Here is a 22639-nt window from a genome sequence, read left to right as displayed (position 1 = left end):
CTGCGAGGAAGGTCAGGCAGATGGCAGGGCAACATTGCAGTCAGTGGGTTGAGATAAAGTGTAACATACAGGCAAAATCGGAAAGGGCAATGAATACAGGATTGAAGGTTTATATATTTGAATGCACACAGTTTATGGAATAAGGTAGATGATTTTGTGGTGCAATTAGAATTGCCAGGTATAGGGTTGTGGGCATGACTGAGTTGTGGCTGAGAGAAGATCATACATAGTTGAGAGCTTAACATCAAAGGAAACACATTGTAGTGAAAGGACAGGCAGGTAGGCAGAGGGGGCAGTGTGCCCGTGTTGGTAAAAAATGAAATCAAGTCCTCAGAAAGAGGTGACATAGGATCAGAAGATGTAGAGTCCTTGTGGGTAGAGTTTAGGAACTACAAGGATAAAAAGACCCTGATAGGAGTTGCCTCTGAGCAGCAGTCAGGATATGGGCTACAAATTGCAAAGGAGACAGAAAAGGCATGAAAAAGGGGCAATTCTGCGATAATCATGGGGGGTTTCAATGAGCGGGTAGATTGGGAAAATCTGATTGGTGCTGAATCCCAAGAGAGGGAATTTGCAGAATGACTACTAGATGGCTTTTTAGAGCAGCTTGTGTTTGAGCCCACTAGGGGAGAGGCAATTCTGGATTGGGTGTTGTGTAATGAACCAGATTTCATTGGGGTGATTAAGAGAAAGGAACCTGTGGGAGTCAGTGAGCATAATATGATAGAATTCACCCTGCAGTTTGAGAAGGAGAAGCTAAGGTCAGATGTATCAATATTGTAGTGGAGTAAAGGAATTACAGAGGCATGAGAGAAGAGCTGGACAAAGCAAATTGGAAGGGGACACTAGCAGGGATGATGGCAGAACAGCAATGGCTGGACTTCCTGGAGGAAATTTGGAAGGTGCAGGTAAGATACATCTCAAAGATGAAGAAGTATTCTAAAGGGAGGATGGGACAACTGTGTGTGACAAGGGAAGCCAAAGACAGCAGAAAAGCAAAAGAGAGGGCATATAATATAGCAAATATCAGTGGGAACGTAAAGGATTGGAGAGCTTTTTAAATCCAACAGAAGGCAACTAAAAAGCCATAAGAGAGAAAAGATGAAATACAAAGAGAATCTAGCCAATAATAAACGAGGGGTGATTGATAAGTTTGTGACCTAAGGTAGAAGGAGTCAATTTTAGAAAACCTAGCACATTTATTTTTCCTACATTTACACACTTAGTCCAGCGGTCGTGGAGCATACAGATCCCTTTTTTGTAGAAGTCGGCATCCTGGACCTCCAGAAGTGGTCCACAGCAGGGGTGATTGATAAGTTTGTGGCCTAAGGTAGAAGGAGATGAGTTATTAACTTCAAACTTTCTGCACTTTCACTCAAAGAGTTGACCTGCATGTGCATGTAACAGGAGCTGTATAACTCTTCTCCTTCTACCTTAGGCCACGAACCTATCAATCACCCCTGCTGTGGACCACTTCTACAAAGAAGGGATCCATATGCTCCACGACCACTGGACTAAGTGTGTACATGTAGGAGGGGACTATGTTGAAAAATAAATGTGCTAGGTTTTCCAAAATTGACTCCTTCTACCTTCAGCTATGAACCTATCAATCACCCCTGGTAAAAGAGGATACAATGTAAAAAGAATAGAAGAATGATGAGAGTGGATATTGGACTGCTGGAAAATGATGCTGGAGAGGTGGTAATGGAGGACAGAAAATGGTGGACAAACTTCTTAAGTATTTTGCGTCATTTTCATGTGGAAGACACTAGCAGAATGCTGGAAATGCTAGAGTGTCAGGGGCAGCAGTGAGTGAGGTTGCTATTACAGAGGAGAAGGTGCTTGGGAAGCTTAAACGCCTAGAAGTAGATAAGTCACCTGGACCAGATAGACAACATCCAAGAGTTCTTAAAGAGGTAGCTGAACAGATTGTGGAGATATTAGTAATCATCTTTTCACTGGATTCTGGAATCCAGTCCTCAGGACTGGAAAATTGAAAATATCACTCTACTCTTTAAGAAGGGAGGGAGGCAGAAAAAAGGAAATTATAAGCCAGTTAGCCTGATTCCAATGGTTGGAAAGATGCCTCTGTCTATCATTAAGGCTGAGGAGGTATTTGGAAGTAGATGATAAAACTAGTGAAGTCGCACAATGTCCTTAAGGAAATACCTCTACTTGATAAATCTGCTGGAATTCTTTGAGGAAATTACAGGCTGGATAGTCAAAGGAGAGTAAGTAGATGCTGTTCATTTGGATTTTCAGAAGGCCTTTGACAAGGAGCCACACGTGAGGTGCTTAGCAAAATACCGGAAAGGTACCAACATGGATAGAAGATTGGCTGACTGGCAGGAGGCAAAGAGTGGGAAGAAAGGGAGCCTTTTATGATTGGCTGCTGGTAACTAGTGGTGTGCTGGTGGGGTTGGTGTTGGGATCACTTATTTCCATTTTGTATATCAATGATTTGGATGAAGGAATTGATAGCTTTGTGGCCAAGTTTGCAGATGAATCGAAGATAGGTGGAGGGCCAGGAAGTGTTGAGGAAGCAGGGTGTCCTGCAGAAGGACTTGGACAGACTGGAGGAATGGGCAAAGAATTGGCAATGGAATACGGTGTAGGGAAGTGTAGTGTCATGCAATTTGGCACAAGGAACAAAGGTGTAGACTATTTTAAAATAGGGAGAAACCTCACAAATCAGAGGTGCAGAGGGACCTGGGAGTCCTTGTGCAGGATCCCCTAAAGGTTAACTTGCAGGGTGAGTTGGTGATAAGAAAGGCAAATGCAATGTTAGAGGACTAGAGTAAAAAAGCAAGGATGTGATGGTTAGGGTTTATATGCCATTGGTCAGACTACACTTGAAATACTCTGAGTGGTCTTGGGCCCTTTAGCCAAGAAAAGATATGCTCACACTGGAGACGGTCCAGAGGAGGTTCACAAGAATTACCTCAGAAATGAAAGAGTTAACATATGAGAAGCTTCAGCAGGCTCTGGGCTTGTGCTCACTGGAGCTTAGAAGAATGAGAGGGAATTTCATTGAAATCCAACGAATATTGAAAGGTCTGGGTAGAGTGGACGTGGAGAGGATGTTTCCAGTAGTGGAGGAGTCTAGGACCAGAAGGCACAGCCTCAGAATTGAGAGACCTCCATTTAGAAGAGAGATGAGCAAAAGTTTCTTTAGCCTGGGTGTGGTGAGTCTGTGGAACTCATTGCCACAGGTAGCTGTGGAGGCCAAGTCAATGAACGTATTTAAGGCAGAAGTTGATAGTTTTGTAATTAAGCATGGTGTAAAATGTTACAGGGAGAAGGCAGGAGAATGATGGATCACTGCTGGAGTGGTGGAGCAGTCATGATGGGCCGAATGGCTGAATTCTGCCCCTTTGTCTTATGGTCTTATTATTCAAGGATCCATCACCCAGCTCAATGTTCCCTGCTCGCTACTATCATCGGGAAGGAGGCGTAGGAGTCTGGGTATCCCCACAGGCAAGTTCAGTACCAGAACTACCCTACAGCCATCAGGCTCCTGAACGGGTGTGGATAACCTCACTCACCTCAACTCTGAATTGACTTCACGACCTATAGACTTTCACTTTCAAGGCCTCACTGCCCACAATTCATGTTCCCAACATTTTTTAATTGCAGTTTGGTTTCTTTTGCCCATTGGTTGATGTCAGTATCTGTTCATGTATGGCTTTCATAAATTCTATTGCATTTCTTTATTTCCTCTAAGGTAGTAAATGGTGACTCACATGTTATTTGATAATAAATTTACTTTGCCTTTGACTTCCCAATTAATTATTGTCTGCCATAAAGCTTAATCACCAGAAGAATTTCTGCTTTGAACTGCGTCACTGAAGTGACTCAAGAGGAAGAAACAAAGTGGCTGACTGACACCAGACCCTGGCGAAAGGTGAGACAGGAACCAAGTGAGGAAGATGGGGTGGGCAGGTGCAACACTGGGAGGAGGGGACCCCGTGGGAGGAATGTGCGGGTGATAGGCAAATGGAGTGGAAAGAACCAGAGGAGGTTTACAAAAATGACCCTGGGAATGAGAGGGGATCTCATTGAAACCTTTCGAATATTGAAATGCCTATATAAAGGAGGGGAGGAGAAGATGGCGACGCGACGCAGCGCGCGCGGCTGCTCCCAAATGATATCGTATTTGTAAGTAGGTACCGTGCACAATCCTGATTTGATGGAGACAGGCGTGAGGAGCACGGAGGAACATCTGGAGTAACTTCTGAAATGCCTGCCTCGCTGCCGCTGCTACTGTGTGATCGAGAATCTCCGGAGAGGAAGGCCCCAAATCCTCGGCTTTGCCTATTGCCTGTTGCCGGGACTGGGGTTGAAGCACTCGGCAGAGATGGTGCTCGGTGCTTGGTGGCGGAGGGCTGGTCGGAGGCTTGAAGTTTTCAGACGGAGGCAAGAGTCGGACTGTGGTCGGGTGCTTCCAGGGTGCTGCATCGGCAAGTTTGTGGCGCTGGAGGATCATGGCAGGAAGAGTTTTCTTCCTTCTACCGTCTGCATGAGATGATGGAACTTTCGAGAGACTTTGAGACTTTTTTTTACCGTGCCCATGGTCTGTTCTTATCAAATTACGGTATTGCTTTGCACTGTTGTAACTATATGTTATAATTATGTGGTTTTTGTCAGTTTTTTTAGTCTTGGCTTGTCTTGTGTTTCTGTGATATCATTCTGGAGGAACATTGTATCATTTCTTAATGCATGCATTACTAAATGACAATAAAAGAGGACTGCGTGTCCTCATAATCTAATCTAATAATCTAGTAAAGTGTACATGGAGAGGATGTTTCCTATAGTGGGGGGAGTCCGCGTACAGGGCACAGCCTCAGAGTAGAGGGAGGTCCCTTTGGAACATTTGAGGAGGGATTTCTTTATCCTGAGGGTGGTGAGTCTGATGCAGTGATATAGTCAACTGTGTTGGGGATACTTAAAGCAGAGGTCGATAGGTTCTTGATTAGCAAGGGCGTCAAAGGTTACAGGAAGAAGGCAGGAGAATGGGGCCGAAAAGGGTAACTAACCAGCCCTGATGGAATGGTGGAGCATACACGGTGGGCTGAATTTGTCCCTAAGTATTCTGGTCTTACCATCTGCACAGGGTGCTGGGGAACTAGCTGGCTAGACTTGCACATTCATTGTTTGTCCATCTTGTTGTGTGTGGTCTTTCATTGATTCTTTGTATTTACCACAGGAAAATGAATCTCTGGGTTTTATATGGTGATATACTATATATAGATGGTTTTATATGGTGATATACTGTGATATACAGAGACGTAACAATAATCGCCCTCTACAAAAATAAAGGTTCAAGGACCGTCTACGGGAACTACAGAGGCATCTACGGCACTGTTGACATGATCTTCACAGTGAGACAGATACAGGAGAAGTGCCTGGAACAGAACATGACATTATACTCTGTCTTCATTGATCTGACGAAGGCGTTTGTCACGGTCAACAAATACGCGCTGTGGGTCATCCTTAGAAAGCTTGGCTGCCCGCAGAAATTCACTACACTGATCCGCCTGCTCCACGATGGCATGACAGGAGACGTGTTCTCAGCTGGTTCCCCATCTCAGACTTTCAACATCTCAAATGGCGTGAAGCAAGGGTGCGTTCTAGCACCAGTGCTCTTCAACCTCTTCTTCACCCAAGTGCTGAAGCATGTTGTTAAGGACCTAGACCTGGGTATATAAGATATCACCTAGACGGATCGATGTTTGACCTCAGACGTCTTGCTGCAAAGACCAAAATGTTGAGGAGGCTCATCACTGAAGCCCTGTTTGCTGAAGACTGTGCCCCCATGGCCCACCAGGAGAACCACCTGCAGACGATTGTGGACAAGTTCTCCGCAGCCTCAAAGCCGTTTGGCCTGACAATTAGCCTCGGTAAGACAGAAGTTCTCCTACAACCTGCACTAAACAGTCACTCTCCTCAGCCATGCATCACCATCGAAGGCACCGTCGTGAAGAATGTGAAGAGCTTCGAGTATCTAGGAAGCGCCATCTCCAGTGACGGATCCCTTGACAAAGAGATCATAGCAAGGATCCAGAAAGCCAGCCAGGCACTCGGGAACTCCGTGTCAAAGTTCTGGAGCACAAGGAAGCTCCAGGTGTACAAGGTTTCAGCCAAGCTCAAGGTGTACAAGGCTGTGGTCCTCACCTCTCTCCTGTACGACTGCAGAAGCCTGGACCCTGTACTGCAGGCACATCAAACAGCCGGAGCAGTTTCACATGCGCTCTCTGCGGTCGATCATGAGAATTCGATGGCCGGACCGAATCACCAACCGGGAATTCCTTGACAGAGCCAACAGCACAAGCATTGAGGCAAGGATCCTCCAGGCCCAGCTACGCTGGACTGGCCATGTAATCTGCATGGGTGAAACAAGAATCCCCAGGCATCTGCTGTACGGTGAGCTTGAGCTTGGCAGTCGCAATCAGGGCCACCCCAAAAAAAGATTCAAAGACAATTTGAAATCGTACATTAAATGAGCAGACCTCCAGCCTCGACAACTTGAGGGGTCCGCAGCCGACAGGGCTGCGTGGCACGCCCCGACCGGAAAAGCTGCATCTGACTTTGAGGATGACTGAAATCAGCGCCTTGCAGCAGCACGAGACCGACACCACAAAGCTGTGTGTGCACCTGTTCCAACAACCGCCATTCCATGTCCAACCTGCAACCGCATGTGTGCTTCGGCCTTCGGCCCCCGAAGCCACGCGTATCCACAGCTGACTGCACAATGTTAGTCTTCCTCGGACCCCGAGAGACAACCACCACCACAGGAAAATGAATCTCTGGGTTTTATATGGTGATATACTGTATATGTACTTTGAAAATAAATTTGCTTTGAACTTTCGAACCAGATGCTGTTTCAGGCCGGAACCATCTTCACGACAGATGCTGTGCTAAAAACAAATCAAGCTGTTGATAAAATGTTGCTGACATTATTTTGGGAATGGGAATCATCGGTTTATTTGGGGTAAAAATATCAGCACTGGAAGTGCAGGGACAGAGCTGGTTAAAATCTCAGGAGACGCTGTTGCTGCCTTGTTGACAGGTTAGAGTCTCTGAAGCTGCCTGAGGTGAACAGCTCTCAGGTGATGAGCATCACGCCTGATCCTTCCTGTTCCACGGCAGGAAATCTGGGTCATTACCCTGGAGAAAATGGTTTCAGCTGCCTCTCCTATCACAGTGCTCTCCGCTCTGGGCAGTTTAAACATCTTCCGCAATGGAACTGACGGTATTGTTAATTAACTGGAAAGGGCCACACCCTTTCCCTACAGGGTTTTAACTTTAATGGTGAAGCAACTACCAGACTTAAGTCATGCTGGCCACCAGACCCCTCCTCATATTAACACAATAAGACATAGGAGCAGAATTAGGCCATTCAGCCCATTGAGTCTGCTCTGCTGTTCCATCATGGCTGATTTGTCATCCCTCTCAACTCCATTGCCTTGAGGTTTCCTCTGCACATCCACTCTGTCTGGGCCTTTCAATATTTGATAGGTTTCAGTGAGATCCCCTCATTCTTCTAAACTCGAGAGTACAGGCCCAGAGCCATCAAATGTTTCTCATTCATTAATTCTTTTATTCTTGGGAGACTTCCAATGCCTTATCTACCCTCAGCATTATATCCTTATTTTTATACTCTAGTTCTCTCAAAATAACTGCCAACATTGCATTTGCTTTCCTTATCACCATCTCAACCTGAATTTTTCCCCGTTTTAAAACAGTTGCCCATGTCTTTCTTCCTTCTACCAAGGTGTATGACCATACACTTCTCTACACTATATTCCACCTGCCACTTTTTTACCATTCTCCTAATCTGCTTCCTCAACACTACCTTCCCCTTCACCTATCTTTATATTTTTCCCCAAACTTGGCCACAAAAAGCCATCAACTCCATCATCTAAGTCATTGACATATAACGTGAAAAGAAGCAGTCCTAACACTGACCCCTAGGGAACATCACTTGTCACCGGCAGCCGACCAGAAAAGGCCTCCTTTATTCCCACACTTTGCCTCCTGCCAGTCAGCCAATCTCCCATCCATGCTTAAATCTTTCCTGTGATACCTTAGGCTCTTATCTTGATCAACAGCCTTATGTATCACACTTTGTCAAAAGCCTTCTGAAAATCCACATAAACAACATCCATTAGCACTTCTTTGTCTATCCTGCCTGCTATTTCTTCAAAGAATTTCAACAGATCTGTCAGGCAAGATTTCCCCTTAAGGAAACCATGCTGACTTTGATATATTTTATCATGTCCCTCCAAACACGCTGAAACCTCATCCTTAATAATGGACTCTAACACCTTCCCAAGTATTGAATGAGGTCAGGCTAACGGGTCCATAATTTCCTCTCTTCTGCCTTTCTTCCTTCTTAAAGAGTGGAGCGACATTTTCAAATTTCCAGTCCTCTGGAACCAATCCAGAATCTAGTAATTCTTGAAACATCATTACTAACGCCTCCACAATCTCTTCAGTTAACTCTTTCAGAACCTTGAGGTGTAGTCCATCTGGTCCAGGTGACTTATCTACCTTCAGACCTTTCAGCTTCCCAAGCACCTTCTCCTTAGGGGTCAGTAACTTAAAATTCCTGGGTGTTATCATATCAGAGCATGTAAATGCCATTTAAAAGAAAGCACAGCAGTGCCTTCACTTCCGTAGAACTTTGCATAGATTCCGCTTGCCATCTCATGCTTTTGACAAATTTCTATAAATGCACAGTGAAGAGTATCCTGACTGATTGAATTATGGGAACATTGGCTGGTGGTGTAGTGGCATCAGCACTGGACTTCGAGGCAGAAGGTTCTGAGTTCAAACCCAGCTGGGTCCCAACCTGAGCAGCAGCAAGTATCTGTGCGGAAGAAAAGCCTGGCGATCTACTTCTGTATCTTCTCATGAAAACCCTATGGACCGTACGGTCCATGAGGTCACGAAGAGTCAGACTCGACTAAATGACTGAACAACAACAAATGCAAACTCCAAAGCCCAAGAATAGAAAAGCCTACAAAAAGTAGTGGATACAGCCCAGCCCATCACAGGAAAAGCTCTCCCCACCATTGAGCACATCTGTAAGGAGAGCTGCCACAAGAAAGCAGCATCCATTATCAAGGACCCCACCATCCAGGCCACACTCTCTTCTCGCTAATACCATCAGGAAGGAGGTAGAGGAGCCTTACGTCCCACAGCACCAGGTTCAGGAACAGTTACTCCCCTTCAACCATCAGGCTCCTGAACCAGTGTGGGTAACTTCACTCAACATAACACTGAACTGATCACTGAACACAACCTTTGGACTCACCTTCGGGAACTCATGCTCTCTGTGTTATTTATTTATTTATTTATTTCCTGTTTCTCTGTATTTGCACAATTTGTAAACTTTCATTTGTGTGTAGTTTTTATTTGATTCTATTGTACTTCTTTTTCTACTGTGAATGTCTGTGTGAAAATGAATTTCAGGGTTGTACTTGGTGACGTATACCTACTTGGAACATTGAACATGGTAGATAGTCTAAATTCCAATGTCTCGGTTTAGCACGAGTTAAATGATAGCACCTGACAGGCGGCGATGCTGCTACTTGTTACGCACGAGATAACATTCCACACTACCATCCTTCCCGGTGACTAACAACTCACTTGGCACGCAGTACAAAACCAGTGAGGTAGAATCTGAACTCAGCAGGCCAGGCAGCATCTATGGACGAGAGCACAGTCGACGTTTTGGTCCGAGACCCTTCAGCAGGACAAAGTAAAAAGCTGAGGAGTCAGAGTTAGGAGGTGGGGGAAGGAGAGGGAGAAACACAGGGTGATGGGTGAAACTCGGTGGGGTGGGTTCGGGGTGAAGTAAAGAGCTGGGAGGTTGATTGGTGAAAGACATACAGGACTGGAGAAGGGGGAATCTGATAGGAGAGGACAGAAGGCCATGGAAGAAAGAAAAGGTGGAGGAGCACCAGGGGGAGGTGATAGGCAGGCTAGAGATAAGACGAGAGAGGGAAAAGGGAATGGGAAATGGTGAAAGGGGAACATTACCAGAAGTTCGAGAAATCAATGTTCATGCCATCAGGTTGGAGGCTACGCCTTAGGGTTATATGGTGTTATTCCTCCAACCTAAAGGAGGCCTCATCACAACAGTAGAGGAGGCCATAGACTGACATGTCGGAATGGGAAGTGGAATCAAAATGGCTGGCCACTGGGAGATCCCATTTTTTCTGGCAGACTGAGCATAGGTGCTCAGTGAAGCGGTCTCCCAATCTATGTTGGGTCTCACCAATATACAGGAGGCTACACCAGGAGCATCGGGTACAACAGGTGATCCCAACGGGCTCACAGGTGAAGTGTCACCTCACCTGGAAGGACTGTTTGGGGGCCTGAATGGTAGTGAGGGAGGAGGTGTAGGGCAGGTGTAGCACTTGTTCTGCTTGCAAGGATAAGTGCCAGGGGGGAGATCAGTGGGGAGGGACGAATGGACAAGAGAGTCACGTAGCGAGCGATCCCTGCAGAAAGCAGAAAGTGGGGGGGGGAGGGAGGGAAAGATGTGTTTGGTGGTGGGATCTCTTTGGAGATAGCGGAAGTTATGGAGGATTAAGTGCTGGACATAGAGGCTGGTGGGGTGGTAGGTGAGGACAAGAGGAACCCTATCCCTGGTAGGGTGGCAGGAGGATGGGGTGAGAGCAGACATGTGTGAAATGGAAGAGATGTGGTTGAGGGCAGCGTTGATGTTGGAGCAGGGTGGGAAGGGAAATAGTCCAGGTAGCTGTGAGAGTCCAGTGGTTTATAATAGATATCAATAGATAAGCTGTCTCCAGAGACAGAGACAGAGAGATTGAGAAAGGGGAGGGAGGTGTCAGAAATGGAGCAGGTAAATTTGAGGGCAGGGTGGAAGTTGGAGGCAAAGTTAATGAAGTCAACAGGCTCCACATAGTTGCAGGAAGCAGCACCAATGCGGTTGTCGATGTAACGTAGGAAAAGTTGGGAGTGATACCAGTGTAGGCTTGGAACGTAGACTGTTCCCCGTAGCCGACAAAAAGGCAGGCGTTGCTGGGACCCATGAGTGCCCATGGCTACCCCTTTTGTTTGAAGGAGAAATTATTGAGAATGAGGATAAGTATTCTGTCTTATACTCAGTCTGGGTAGCCTCCAACCTGATGGTGTAAACATTGATTTCTCAAACTTCCGGTAATTACCCCACCCCCACCTCTCCTTCACCATTCCCCACCCCACTTCCCCTCTCTCACCTCCCCCTGGTACTCCTCCATCTTTTCTTTCTTCCTTGGCCTTCTGTCCTCTCCTATCAGATTCCCCCTTCTCCAGCCCTGTATCTCTTTCACCAATTAACTTCCCAGCTCTTTACTTCACCCCTCCCCCCTCCCGTTTTCACTAATTACTTTGTGTTTCTCTCTCCCCTCCTCCACCTTCTACTTCTGACTCCTCATCTTTTTTCTCCAGTCTTGATGAAGGGTCTCAGCCCGAAACGTCGACTGTACTCTTTTCCATTGATGCTGCCTGGTCTGGAAGGTTCCTCCAGCGTTTTGTGTGTGCTGCTCAGATTTCCAGCCTCTGCAGGTTTTCTCTTGTTTGTGATTAAAAAGTGGTTTGGAAGGGGTCAGTATTTCCTCCAGTTTCCATCATAGGGGTTCAAGTACCAAAGGTGACCCAACACCTGTACTTTCTTAGAAGCCTCAGGAGATCTGACATGCCACCAAACATGCGAACAAACTTGTACAGATGTACGTTAGAAAGCATCCTGACAGGGCTGGAGTTCCAAGATGGCACTGAGCCGGTCCCTGCCGAGGTCATGGCTCAGATTAGGTTGGTTTTTTTTGGGGTTTTTTTTAAACCATTCCTAAGGATTTATTTTTGGGGATAGAGTGAGGAGTTAGGGATCAGGTTCGGGTTTCAGGACAGGGATGCTGGAAATTGGAGGACAGGCCTGTGTCTGAGCCTCTGTTGCACATTCAAAGGCCGGTGACCTGGATGTGGCTGGTGTCCAGTCCGCCGATCAGAAAGGACAAGGGCTGGTGTCGTCGGCGTGTTCTGGGATCGAAGTCCCTTGCAGGCAGGCATCGTGAGATCTGGTCACCCTCTAGGTGTGTGAACGGTGAGACCAGTGTTCCAATCAGTGAGTCCGCAGCTCGTTGCCTGGGTTTCATGTCCTCATTTGGGGTCTTCATTAATCATCATCAGCAAATCCCAGGTCAGTGCCAAGGACCAGATCCCTGGCATCAGTCAGAAGCCTGAAAGTCGACTAGGTGTCCAAAAGCTGAGTCCGATAACAGGAGCCCCGAGTCTGCAAGCCCACTGGGAAGTCGAAGGCCCAGTGTCTGCAAACTCACAAGTTCATTGGAGGCTGGGGGCCAAAGAACATGGCCTGTCCTGAAATCAGAGGACTGTTTATGCGTATGGGTGGGAGGGAGGGAGGAACAAAGCTTATTGTGGTGTAATTGGTTTGTCCCTTGTTATTCTGATAAACATAGAAGAGTACAGCACAGGAGCAGGCCGTTCGGCCCACAATGTTGTATTGAACCAGCTAATAATCAAATCAAAAACACCAATCCCTCCTACCTACACAGCCTCCATCTTCCTTACATCCATGTGCCTATCTAAACGACTCTTAAAAGCCTCTAATATATTTGCCTCTATCACCATACCAGGTAGCACATTCCAGGCATCCACGAGCCTCTGAGTTAAAAACTTACCCCTCACATCCCCCTTGAACCTACCCCCTCTTACCCTCCGGTGTTAAGCATTTCAACCCTGGGAAACATACCCTCTGTCCATTTAATCCACGTCTCTCATAACCGTGTAAACCTCTATCAGATCTCCCCTCAGCCTCCAGTGCTCCAGAGAAAAGAACCCAAGTTTATCCAGCCTTTCGTGATAACACATGCCCTCGGAAACAGGCAGCGTCCTGGTGAACCTCTTCTGCACCCTCTCTAAAGCCTGGACATCCTGCCTATAGTGAGTGACCAGAACTGTACGCAATACTCCAGATGTGGCCTAGCCAGAGTTTTTGTTCACTGTGAGAGGATGCACTCCAGACCAGACAGCAATGGTTGATTGAATTAGTGATGCAGGCTCTGGACCTGTGTTCCACGTGCTGTGTTTTGCACCTTGGCCTCAGAGGAACAAGGTTTCGTTTAGCTGTATACTCTGCATGTGCATGCTTGAACGTCAGTAAACTTGAACCTGAGCTTGAACTGAGAGTTCAGGAAATGGTGGGAGGTTGTGAGCTCAGAGTATCGAGCTACATCAGAGTAGTGAGATGATTCACGTTGGAGTAGGCTAGTTCACCTCGGGAGAGTGCACAGAACGTGCACAAGGACCCTATCAGAAACAAGAGCTAAAGGAAATGCGTGGATCGAGGGTTTAGATGAAAGCAAAGAAATTAACCAAGAGTTTAAGCAGAGATGAGAAGCCGATGTCGGGCAGCAATAAAACAGTACAGAGAAAAGACCCACCTCAGGTACGAAGGCCTTCTTGTTCTTTTCCCAGACTGCAGGCCAAACAATGATCTCCTGGAGCTGTTGGAACTTCTGAATCCTTTCCAGCCATTTCACTTTTCCTTCAAGATCACCTGACACAGAGCACACAGACAAGTCTATCAATGAAAGTGACTTTCACACTGACGTGCTTCCTTAAAGTTGTTATAGCCAGGGCTGGTAATGGGGACAAGCTCCCACTACTTGTTAAACGCTCCCGATGGTGTGCGCCTCAAATAGCCTCTGACAACCCAGTCCAGCTCCTGGCCTTCCCATGTGGTTTAATTACTGATCCTGGCGGAACCATTTTTATGAACTTGAGAAGGAGCAAGGACCTTCTGGTGCCTTAAAACCAGTTGTTCATCAGTCTTGGCCGGGGTCTCACCCAGGAGAAGGAAATCCCAGATCTCCCACCTCAGCAGCCTTGCGGCCATACCCACTCACGGGGAAGGCTTCAGGAGTAAACCCTGAGTTAAAATCCGGACCTGGAGTCCCTAAAGCAGTCCTATATTGAGTTCAATGCTGGCTGGCAACTCCTGCGACCCCACTTTTGCCAAACTGTATCGGTCTCTGCCATTGTTTTGGATTCATCAGCTACGTGGAGAGAGGAAGCCTGCTGCATGGACAACAGCTCGCTCTCCATATCGTACTGTCCTAACGTGAGTATTGACTGGACGTAAACAGCTACGATGCTTCACCCATGGTAGATCCTGACTAACAGAGGGCCCCACCCTGAAGTATTCTTCTAGACACAGGTTACTTGTACTTTATACTTTATTATCGCCAAACTATTGGTACTAGAATGTACAATCATCACAGCGATATTTGATTCTGCGCTTCACACTCCCTGGATTACAAATATTAAAGATATTAAAAATAGTTAAAATTAGTAAATATTAAAAATTTAAATTATAAATCATAAACAGAAAATAGAAAAATGGGAAGTAAGGTAGTGCAAAAAAACCGAGAGGCAGGTCCGGATATTTGGAGGGTACGGCCCAGATCCGGGTCAGGATCCATTCAGCAGTCTTATCACAGTTGGAAAGAAGCTGTTCCCAAATCTGGCCATATGAGTCTTCAAGCTCCTGAACCTTCTCCCGGAGAGAAGAGGAACGAAAAGTCTGTTGTCTGGGAGGGTCGTGTCCTTGATTATCCTGGCAGCACTGCTCAGACAGCGTGCGGTGTAAAGTGAGTCCACGGACAGAAGATTGATTTGTGTGATGTGCTGTGCCGTGTTCACGATCTTCTGCAGCTTCTTCCGGTCTTGGACAGGACAACTTCCATACCAGGTTGTGATGCACCCTAGAAGAATGCTTTCTATGGTGCATCTATAAAAATTAGTGAGGGTTTTAGGGGACAGGCCAAATTTCTTTAGTTTTCTCAGGAAGTAAATTTTTTATTTGCTGAAACTACTTATGGTGTCCAATTCTAACCCCTTGCAGAATAAATGGCAATCCCGAGCTGGAGATTTAGCTGATCGCCAACTAGCTAATCCCAATTTTGGGTGGGACGTGGCAGTTGACCACTGGGGAGAGTGAGAGGTCACATCACCAAGGGAAGTTGTTCTTAAGTTGAGTTCAACTGCTCAGCTGTCTGAGGGGTAAGGAGAGCTCTGTAGGGTTAATGCCCCCTCTTCCTCCCAAAATAGACTTCAGTAACTGCACATTATGACTCCAGCCAATTACCTGTGTATACTGTACCTCAAATTACTATTTTCTGCCATTATCTTTTTGTTTGTTTGAATAACCCAATAGAGTTCCTGTAGAAATCTCATTCCATGGACGGACCACCCACATGGAATTAATGTTTCCTCTGCTAAGAGTCAAAGTTACCTTGTCAGGGTGTTCTATCCTTTTGTTCTGTTACTCTGGAGAAAGTGAACCTGCATTGTCACGCATTTCATGTTAGTAACGTGTACCTTATTTCCAAGTAGAGGCGAAACAGCCTTTACTGAGAATTTTGTGTATATCTGGCAACTCACCTAAAACTTTGACAAACTCTATAGAAGTAGAGATTGTCCTGATAGGTTGCATCATTGGCTGGTAGGGGAACACCAATTCCCAGGAATGGAACTGTGTACAGAAAGTGGATACAGCCCAGTCCGCCACAGGCAAAACCCTCCCCACCATGAAGCAGACTTACAAGGAGCACTGCCACAAGAAAGCAGCACCCATCACCATGGCTATGGTCTTTTGTCGCTACTACCGTTGATCAGGAGGTCCCACACCACCAAGTTCAGAAACTGTTATTGCCCTAGAACCATCAGGGTCCTGAACTGGCTTGGATAACTTCATTCACCATAACTTTGAACTGTTTCCAAAATCTACAAGCTCACTTTCAAGGACTTTACAACTCATGCTGTCAGTATTATTTATTTTTGTATTTGCATAACTTGTATTTCTTTGCATATTGGTTGTCTGTCAGTCTTTGTTTATGTATGGTTTTTCATAAACTGTATTGTATTTATTTATTTTCCTCTAAATGCTTGTAAGAAAATCAGTCTCAAGGTAATTGGTAACATATACATACGTCAATAATAAATTTACTTTGAACTTTAGTGATAAATTAACATTCAAATTAAGGTTGCGGATCTCCCATTGTGGCAAAACGGGCAAGTTTCCACTCAATGGGAACCCTTGTCCTGAGCAGTTAGAGTGGGGCCCCGGAGCTGGGGATGTGCACTCACAAATAGAATTGTCCACCCGTCTGATGATGGCTTCGATCTCTTGCTTTGCACCTGCGTCAGAGCTTCTGTTCCAAACACCCCTCAGGAGCAGGGGGTACCTCGTCAGCCTCTGCAGCGGTGAGACCAGCAGGTCGGAGAGGTGCAGCCGCTTACACTGATCCTTCTGTTCACACCACTGTCTTGTGCAAAACAAAAACAGGGAAACTTTTGTAGGACCAGCAGTTGGAGGAGTGCCACAGTGACACCGTGTTTACTAAAGAACCACAAAGGGTCATCGTGTTCTACAGCAAGAAAATGGGCCCATTGGCCCAACTCGTCCATCCTGACCAAGGTCTTCCTGAGTCTGTCCCATTTGCCTGCATTTAGCCCATATCCCTCCAAACCGCTCCTGTCCACGTACCTGTCCAAAGGTCTTTGTAACTGTATCCATCTCCACTGCTTCCTCTTCTATGCACCCATCACCCTCTTCTATGCACCCACCTTTCCCTTCTCAGTTTAAATTTATAGCCTTTAGTTCTAAACTCCCCCTACCCCTGAAACGGGACTATGACCATTCACTTTATCTGCGTCCCTCATTACTTTGTAACCCTCTGTAAGATGTTCCTTGGCCTCGTTTGCTCCAACCACATCCAAGCAGGACTGCACACAGGTTTCCAGTACAGTTTCATCAATCTTTTATACAGCTGCAACACGCACAAAATGCTGGCGAATCCTAATGAAGCATCTCGGCCCAAAATGTCGACTGTTTACTCTTTTCCCGAGATGCTGCCTGGCCTGCTGAGTTCCTCCAGCATTTTGTGTGCTTTGCTTTGGATTTCCCTGTTTCCATTTTCAGGGAACCATAATACCTGTTAGATTAGACTGTGTAGTTGTTATTTTCCTCGTAGTTTAACTTCCTAATGCTTGTTTGTATTTTTGTATAATTACCCATATACATGTCAGTCTTCAGTGTGTTTTCTAGTGGTTGCAGTTGCCTTTGTGCCTCTCTGGAAACTTTTTAGTTCAAGTGGTTACTATCCCATTACTTGAATGGAGCCTATCTTATTGGTTAATTTAAGCCATGAAATTTAAATGGAATGTGTGTTATTAGCAATCCTGGCCTTCTCGTGTGGCTTGGCCTCTAAGCCCGGCGGAACTGTTTCTACTGACAGGAGAAGGGGCGAAGGTGGGTCCTGGTGCCTTAAAACCAGTGCTTCAGGTAGATGGAGCTCGTCAGCCTGGGAAGGCAGTCCATCTAAGAGAGGGAAAACTCTGATTTCAAACCTCCGCTGCCTTGCAGCCATACCCACTGGTGGGAAAGGCTTCGGGAGTAAACCCTGAGGACAAATCCGGAGCTGGAGTCCCTAAGGCAGTCCGATGTTGTCTTCAACCTCGTTCTGGTAACTCCTGTGACGACACTGGTGCCAAGCTGTATCGGCCCTTGCCCTCCCCTGGGCAACATCGGTGTCGTGGAGAGGGGAGACTTGCAGCATGGGCAACTGCCGGTCTTCCATACAACCTTGCCCAGGCCTGCACCCTGGCGAGGACACTCCAGCGTCGCCTCACCGCGACGGCACAACACGGCAAGCAGCCGTCTACCGGTTATAAGCCTGCACTCGACTGGCGTAGAGCAAGGCGCCAGGGGTTGCTTTCGACGGGGGGAGAGACCATCGCGTCTCACTGGACAGCTACTGCCCACCTCAAGCTGGGCAGCCCCCAGCCAGTTAGGGGCTGTCCCGCCACAGTCCACCCACTCCACTGGGTGCACGGGGCTTAGGCATACAAGTAGCCCGAACTGCAGACTGTAAACGCTGCACCAAGCACATCTAGAAGACGAAGAAAGAAGCCAGCACTCAGACTAGGATGCTGGAATATACGGACCATGGCAACTGGTATATCAGATGACCTTCGGGAGATCAGCGACACACGCAAGGCAGCAGTGATTAACAATGAACTGTCGAGACTCCAAGTAGACATCGCAACGCTCCAAGATTCACATCTTGCAGAATCGGAAACCCTACGTGAAACAGACTATACCTTCTTCTGGCAGAGGAAGGGCTCAGACGAGACCAGAGAGCATGGTGTCGGCTTTGCTGTGAAGAACTCGCTGCTGAAGATGGTAGAGCCTAGCGAGAAAGCGACAGAGCGGATTTTCTCACTTCGGCTCCACACATCCAACGGGCCTGTCAACCTTGTCAGCGTCTATGCCCCAACCCTCTACTCCACACAAGACACAAAGGACAAGTTCTACGTCCAGTTCTCAATGATGATACAGGAGATCCCAAGTCAGGAACAGTTGCTGCTACATGGTGACTTCAACGCCAGAGTGGGCGCCGACCACGACTCCTGGCCAAGCTGCCTGGGGCGGTATGGGATTGGCAGCATGAATGACAACAGGCAACAACTGCTTGAGCTTTGCATGTTCCATGAATTGTGTGTCACCAACACCTACTTCCAGACCAAAGCTCAGCACAAAGTGTCTTGGCGGCATCTCCGCTCCAAACACTGGCACCAGCTAGACCTGATAATCACAAGACGCCGTCACCTGAGAAACGTGCTCATGAGTCGCTCTTTTCAGAGTGCCGACTGCGACACGGATCACTCTGGCTTGCCGCAAGATCAGACTTCGGCCGAAGAAGATGCACTGCGCCAAGCCTCCAGGCAAGCAGCACATCGATGCCAGTAAGACACAACACCCAGACAAAGCTGCAGAGTTCATCAAGTCACTGGAGGATGCTCTCCTTGCAGACCCACCAGACGGAGATGCTCAGCAATGGGACTCTCTCAGGGACACTATCCACAGCACTGCACTCAAGGCCTTCGGGAAGAAACGGGGCAAGACACAGGACTGGTTTGAAGCGAGCTCAAGTAAGCTCACCGCTGTCATCGAGGTGAAGCGTGTTGCACTACTAGAGCACAAACGCCACCCCACCCAGGCAACACTGCAAGTGCTAAGGACAGCAAGAAGCAAGGCCCAGGAAACAGCCAGGCGCTGTGCAAATGACAACTGGCTACAACTATGCGAAAGCATTCAGTCATCATTTGACACAGGCAACATCCGTGGAGTGTACGAGGGGATCAAGAAAGCCACTGGGCCAACCCAGAGCAAGACAGCACCATTGAAAACCATAACAGGCGAGACCATCAATGACAAAGGCAAGCAGATGGAGAGATGGGGGGAGCATTACTCTGAACTCTTCTCCAGAGAAAACAGCATCTTGGACAGCACGCTGGACGCCGTGGAAAGCCTGCCTGCCATGGAGGAACTTGATGCATTGCCAACTGCTGAAGGGCTGAGTAAAGTCATCGACAGCCTGCCCACTGGGAAGGCACCAGGATTGGATGGCATTCCACCAGAGGCCATCAAATGTGCAAAGGGCGTCCTGCTAAACCACCTGCATGAACTACTGTGTCAGTTCTGGACAGAGGGAGCAGTGCCACAAGACATGAGAGACTGCAACATTGTCACCATATATAAGAACAAAGGGGACAAAAGCTACAGGGGAATCTCCTTGCTGAGCGTCGTTGGGAAGGTCTTCGCCTGCGTGGTCCTGATCAGACTGCAGAAAATAGCCGAAAGGGTATATCCCGAGTCTCAGTGCGGTTTCAGGTTGGAACGCTCCACAATCGACATGACCTTCTCCCTTCGACAGCTACAAGAGAAATGCAAAGAGCAAAGACAACCACTCTATGTCGCTTTCATTGACCTTACGAAGGCCTTCGACCTCGTGAGCAGAGACAGCCTGTTCAAAATCCTCCCCAGGATTGGTGTCCCCCGAGGCTCCTCAGGACAGCTCAGTCATTCCACACAGACATGAAGGGCGTCGTTCAGTTCGACGGCTCTTCTTTGGAGGCCTTCAACATCCGCAGCGGTGTGAAGCAGGGCTGTGTGCTTGCCCTCATCCTGTTTGGCATCTTCTTCGCAGTCATGCTGAAGCACGCCTTTGGAACGTCAACTGATGGTGTCTACCTCCACACCAGGTCTGACGGGAGGCTGTTCAGTCTGTCCCGGCTGAGAGCAAAATCCAAGGTTCGTGAAGTACTCATCAGGGACATGTTGTTTGCAGATGATGCGGCACTGGCAACACACTCTGAAGAGCAACTGCAACACTTCATGGACAGCTTCTCAAGAGCCTGCCAGGACTTCAGCTTGACCATCAGCCTGACGATGACCAACGTGTTGGGCCAAGGCATTGAGCACCCCCTGCCATTACCATCGACAACTACGAGCTGGAGGTATTTCACTAGTTTACATACCTTGGCTCCACCATCACGGACAGCCTCTCCCTAGACCCCGAGATCAACAGACGGATCGGACGAGCAGCCTCAACGTTCGCCAGGCTGACAAAGAGAGTCTGGGAGAACAGAAAGTTGACGACGCACACCAAAGTTGCAGTCTACAGGGCCTGGATCCTCAGCACACTGCTTTACGGCAGCGAGATCTGGAGCCTCTACTACAGACAAGAGCGGCGTCTCAACGCCTTCCACCTTCGCAGCCTGAGACACATCCTGGACATCATGTGGACTGACCGAGTCACCAACAATGAGGTCCTGGTCCACGCCCAGATACCCCGCCTCTTCACCCTGCTCCAACAACGCCGTCTCTGCTGGCTGGGCCATGTACACCGCATGCCAGACAGGAGGATCCCGAAAGACCTGCTGTACAGGGAACTGGTCTCCAGCAAGAGAGCACAAGGGCGGCCCCATCTTCGTTTCAAAGACGTTTGCAAGAGAGACATGAAGTCACTGAAAATGAACGTCAAGAGGTGGGAGGACATCGCAAGCAATCTCTCTCACTGGAGGCTGGAACTACGCAGAGGTCTCAAAAGAGGAGAAGAGAAGCTGAGGCTTGCTGCTGAAGAAAAGCACACTCGTTGGAAAAACAGCGCCAAGATATTACTGGAGGACAGCGCCTTCAAGAACAGTCACTGCAGCCGAGACTGTCACTCCCATGTGGAACTCTACAGCCACAACAGACGCTGCTCTAACACAGACTGAAGCAAGACTTTCCAGGTGCAGATCCATGGTCTCGCTAGACTAACAGATACCACCACATCAGGACCACACCACGCTGGTTCACTCTCCTTTTTCATTTTTATTGTCCGTACTCTGTGCCTTTGTCTTCCCCATTGCACTGGGCTCAACTTTTGCTCCTCACCTTTCCTCGTTCCTTAGTTCTTGTAGTGCTTAATAAAAACGACCATAAGTAAAAAGTTTTATTCCTCATCCTTGACTTCTGAAGAACCTTGGATCAAGAACACCAGGATCCAACACACCCCGAGATTTCTGTTCTAAAATATCCCCCAGGGAATGTGTAAGCTTGTGTAAGAGTCACCATCCTCACCCCAGCCACCTATTTTCTATTCCTCCAAAACAAAATGAAAGCCTTGAAGACTAAACTAAATGAACCGAGCTTTTCAATGCAGCTTTGGACATTCAATAATGGATAAGTGCTTTCACTTTTGATGCAGAGTAGATCCCTACAAAATCTTTCAATTGCAATTCGTTATAATCACTTAATACTCCACAAACAAATCAAAAGCTAGTTAATGGACTTTATATAGAGACTTGTCTTTTTTTTAAATCTTAATTTGGCTGTTTTACATCTCCAGTCCAGTTTAAAGCTTTAGACGAACTAATTCATGGTGCTTTCGTACATGACTTTTAACCTGACCTTGTACCCCAAAAGGCCCAGAATTAAACACTCTGCAGCTCTGCATCTGTAATACTTTAATAAACAAAGCTTTGGCAGTAAACGCAATTTTTTGTTAATGATTTTTCTTCTGGGTTGATGGCAGCAGTGACTAGGAGATTAACATGTAATTTGTTGCAAATGTTAGGTTAGTGAAATTAGCAATCAGCCCCATCTCCCCACAGTTACCACAGCTTTTCCCTCTGACCAGAATAGGGACACACCGCACAGATTCCTGATGCGACATCACTTTGATTGACAAGATACCTTTTGCTTACAATTCGCACAAATTACAGGCCAGAATATCACAACTCTTAGATTTCCAGCTACTGTCCAGTTCCTGGCACTAAATTAGCACACGTTAGAATGGTGTGATGTTATCTTTACAAACTCCGACAGAAAGTCCATCTTCTGACAGCAGCATGAGTTGTTGTTATTCTTTCATTAGTTTCCTATCCTGATGCTTGCATTTATTGTCCAGCTTGAGTCACCCCAAGCTCTGAGAAACTGAGAGGTTCAGTTTGTTCTATTTTCTTGGTGATACTTGCTGATTCTCAGCATTTTTCAAACACTGTACTCTTGATGGGTGGGATTATTACTGTTTTGGAGGAAAAGCTTGGTGGCAGATAGAACTGCTGCCCTGCAGGGATCTGGGTTCAATCCTGAACCCTAGAGCGGTCTGAGATTTGAAAACTCTTTCAGAAAGCACTGCCAGCCAAAGATGAAGCTTTTGGAACTGGGCAGCACACTGCTTCACAATCCTGACCCTGGTGCTGAGTGTGTGGA

At 47.2% G+C, this 22639-nt stretch overlaps 1 protein-coding gene across 3 annotated transcripts in view; it reads right to left on the bottom strand.

Annotated features, from left to right (window-relative positions):
- Positions 1–22639, bottom strand: part of plekhg7 (pleckstrin homology domain containing, family G (with RhoGef domain) member 7) — a 109151-nt gene that overhangs the window by 18774 nt on the left and 67738 nt on the right. For all 3 annotated transcript variants that reach the window (XM_072241648.1, XM_072241647.1, XM_072241649.1), the window contains 2 exons: positions 16183–16357; positions 13476–13591 (listed from right to left, as the gene is read on the bottom strand). In XM_072241648.1, coding sequence (XP_072097749.1) covers positions 13476–13591; positions 16183–16357 — 291 coding nt within the window. The remainder of the gene's footprint in view (positions 1–13475; positions 13592–16182; positions 16358–22639) is intronic.

This window comes from Mobula birostris, chromosome 23 (genome assembly GCF_030028105.1).
Source record: "Mobula birostris isolate sMobBir1 chromosome 23, sMobBir1.hap1, whole genome shotgun sequence".
Taxonomy (NCBI): domain Eukaryota; kingdom Metazoa; phylum Chordata; class Chondrichthyes; order Myliobatiformes; family Myliobatidae; genus Mobula; species Mobula birostris.
This window is presented reverse-complemented; position numbering and strand designations above follow the sequence as displayed.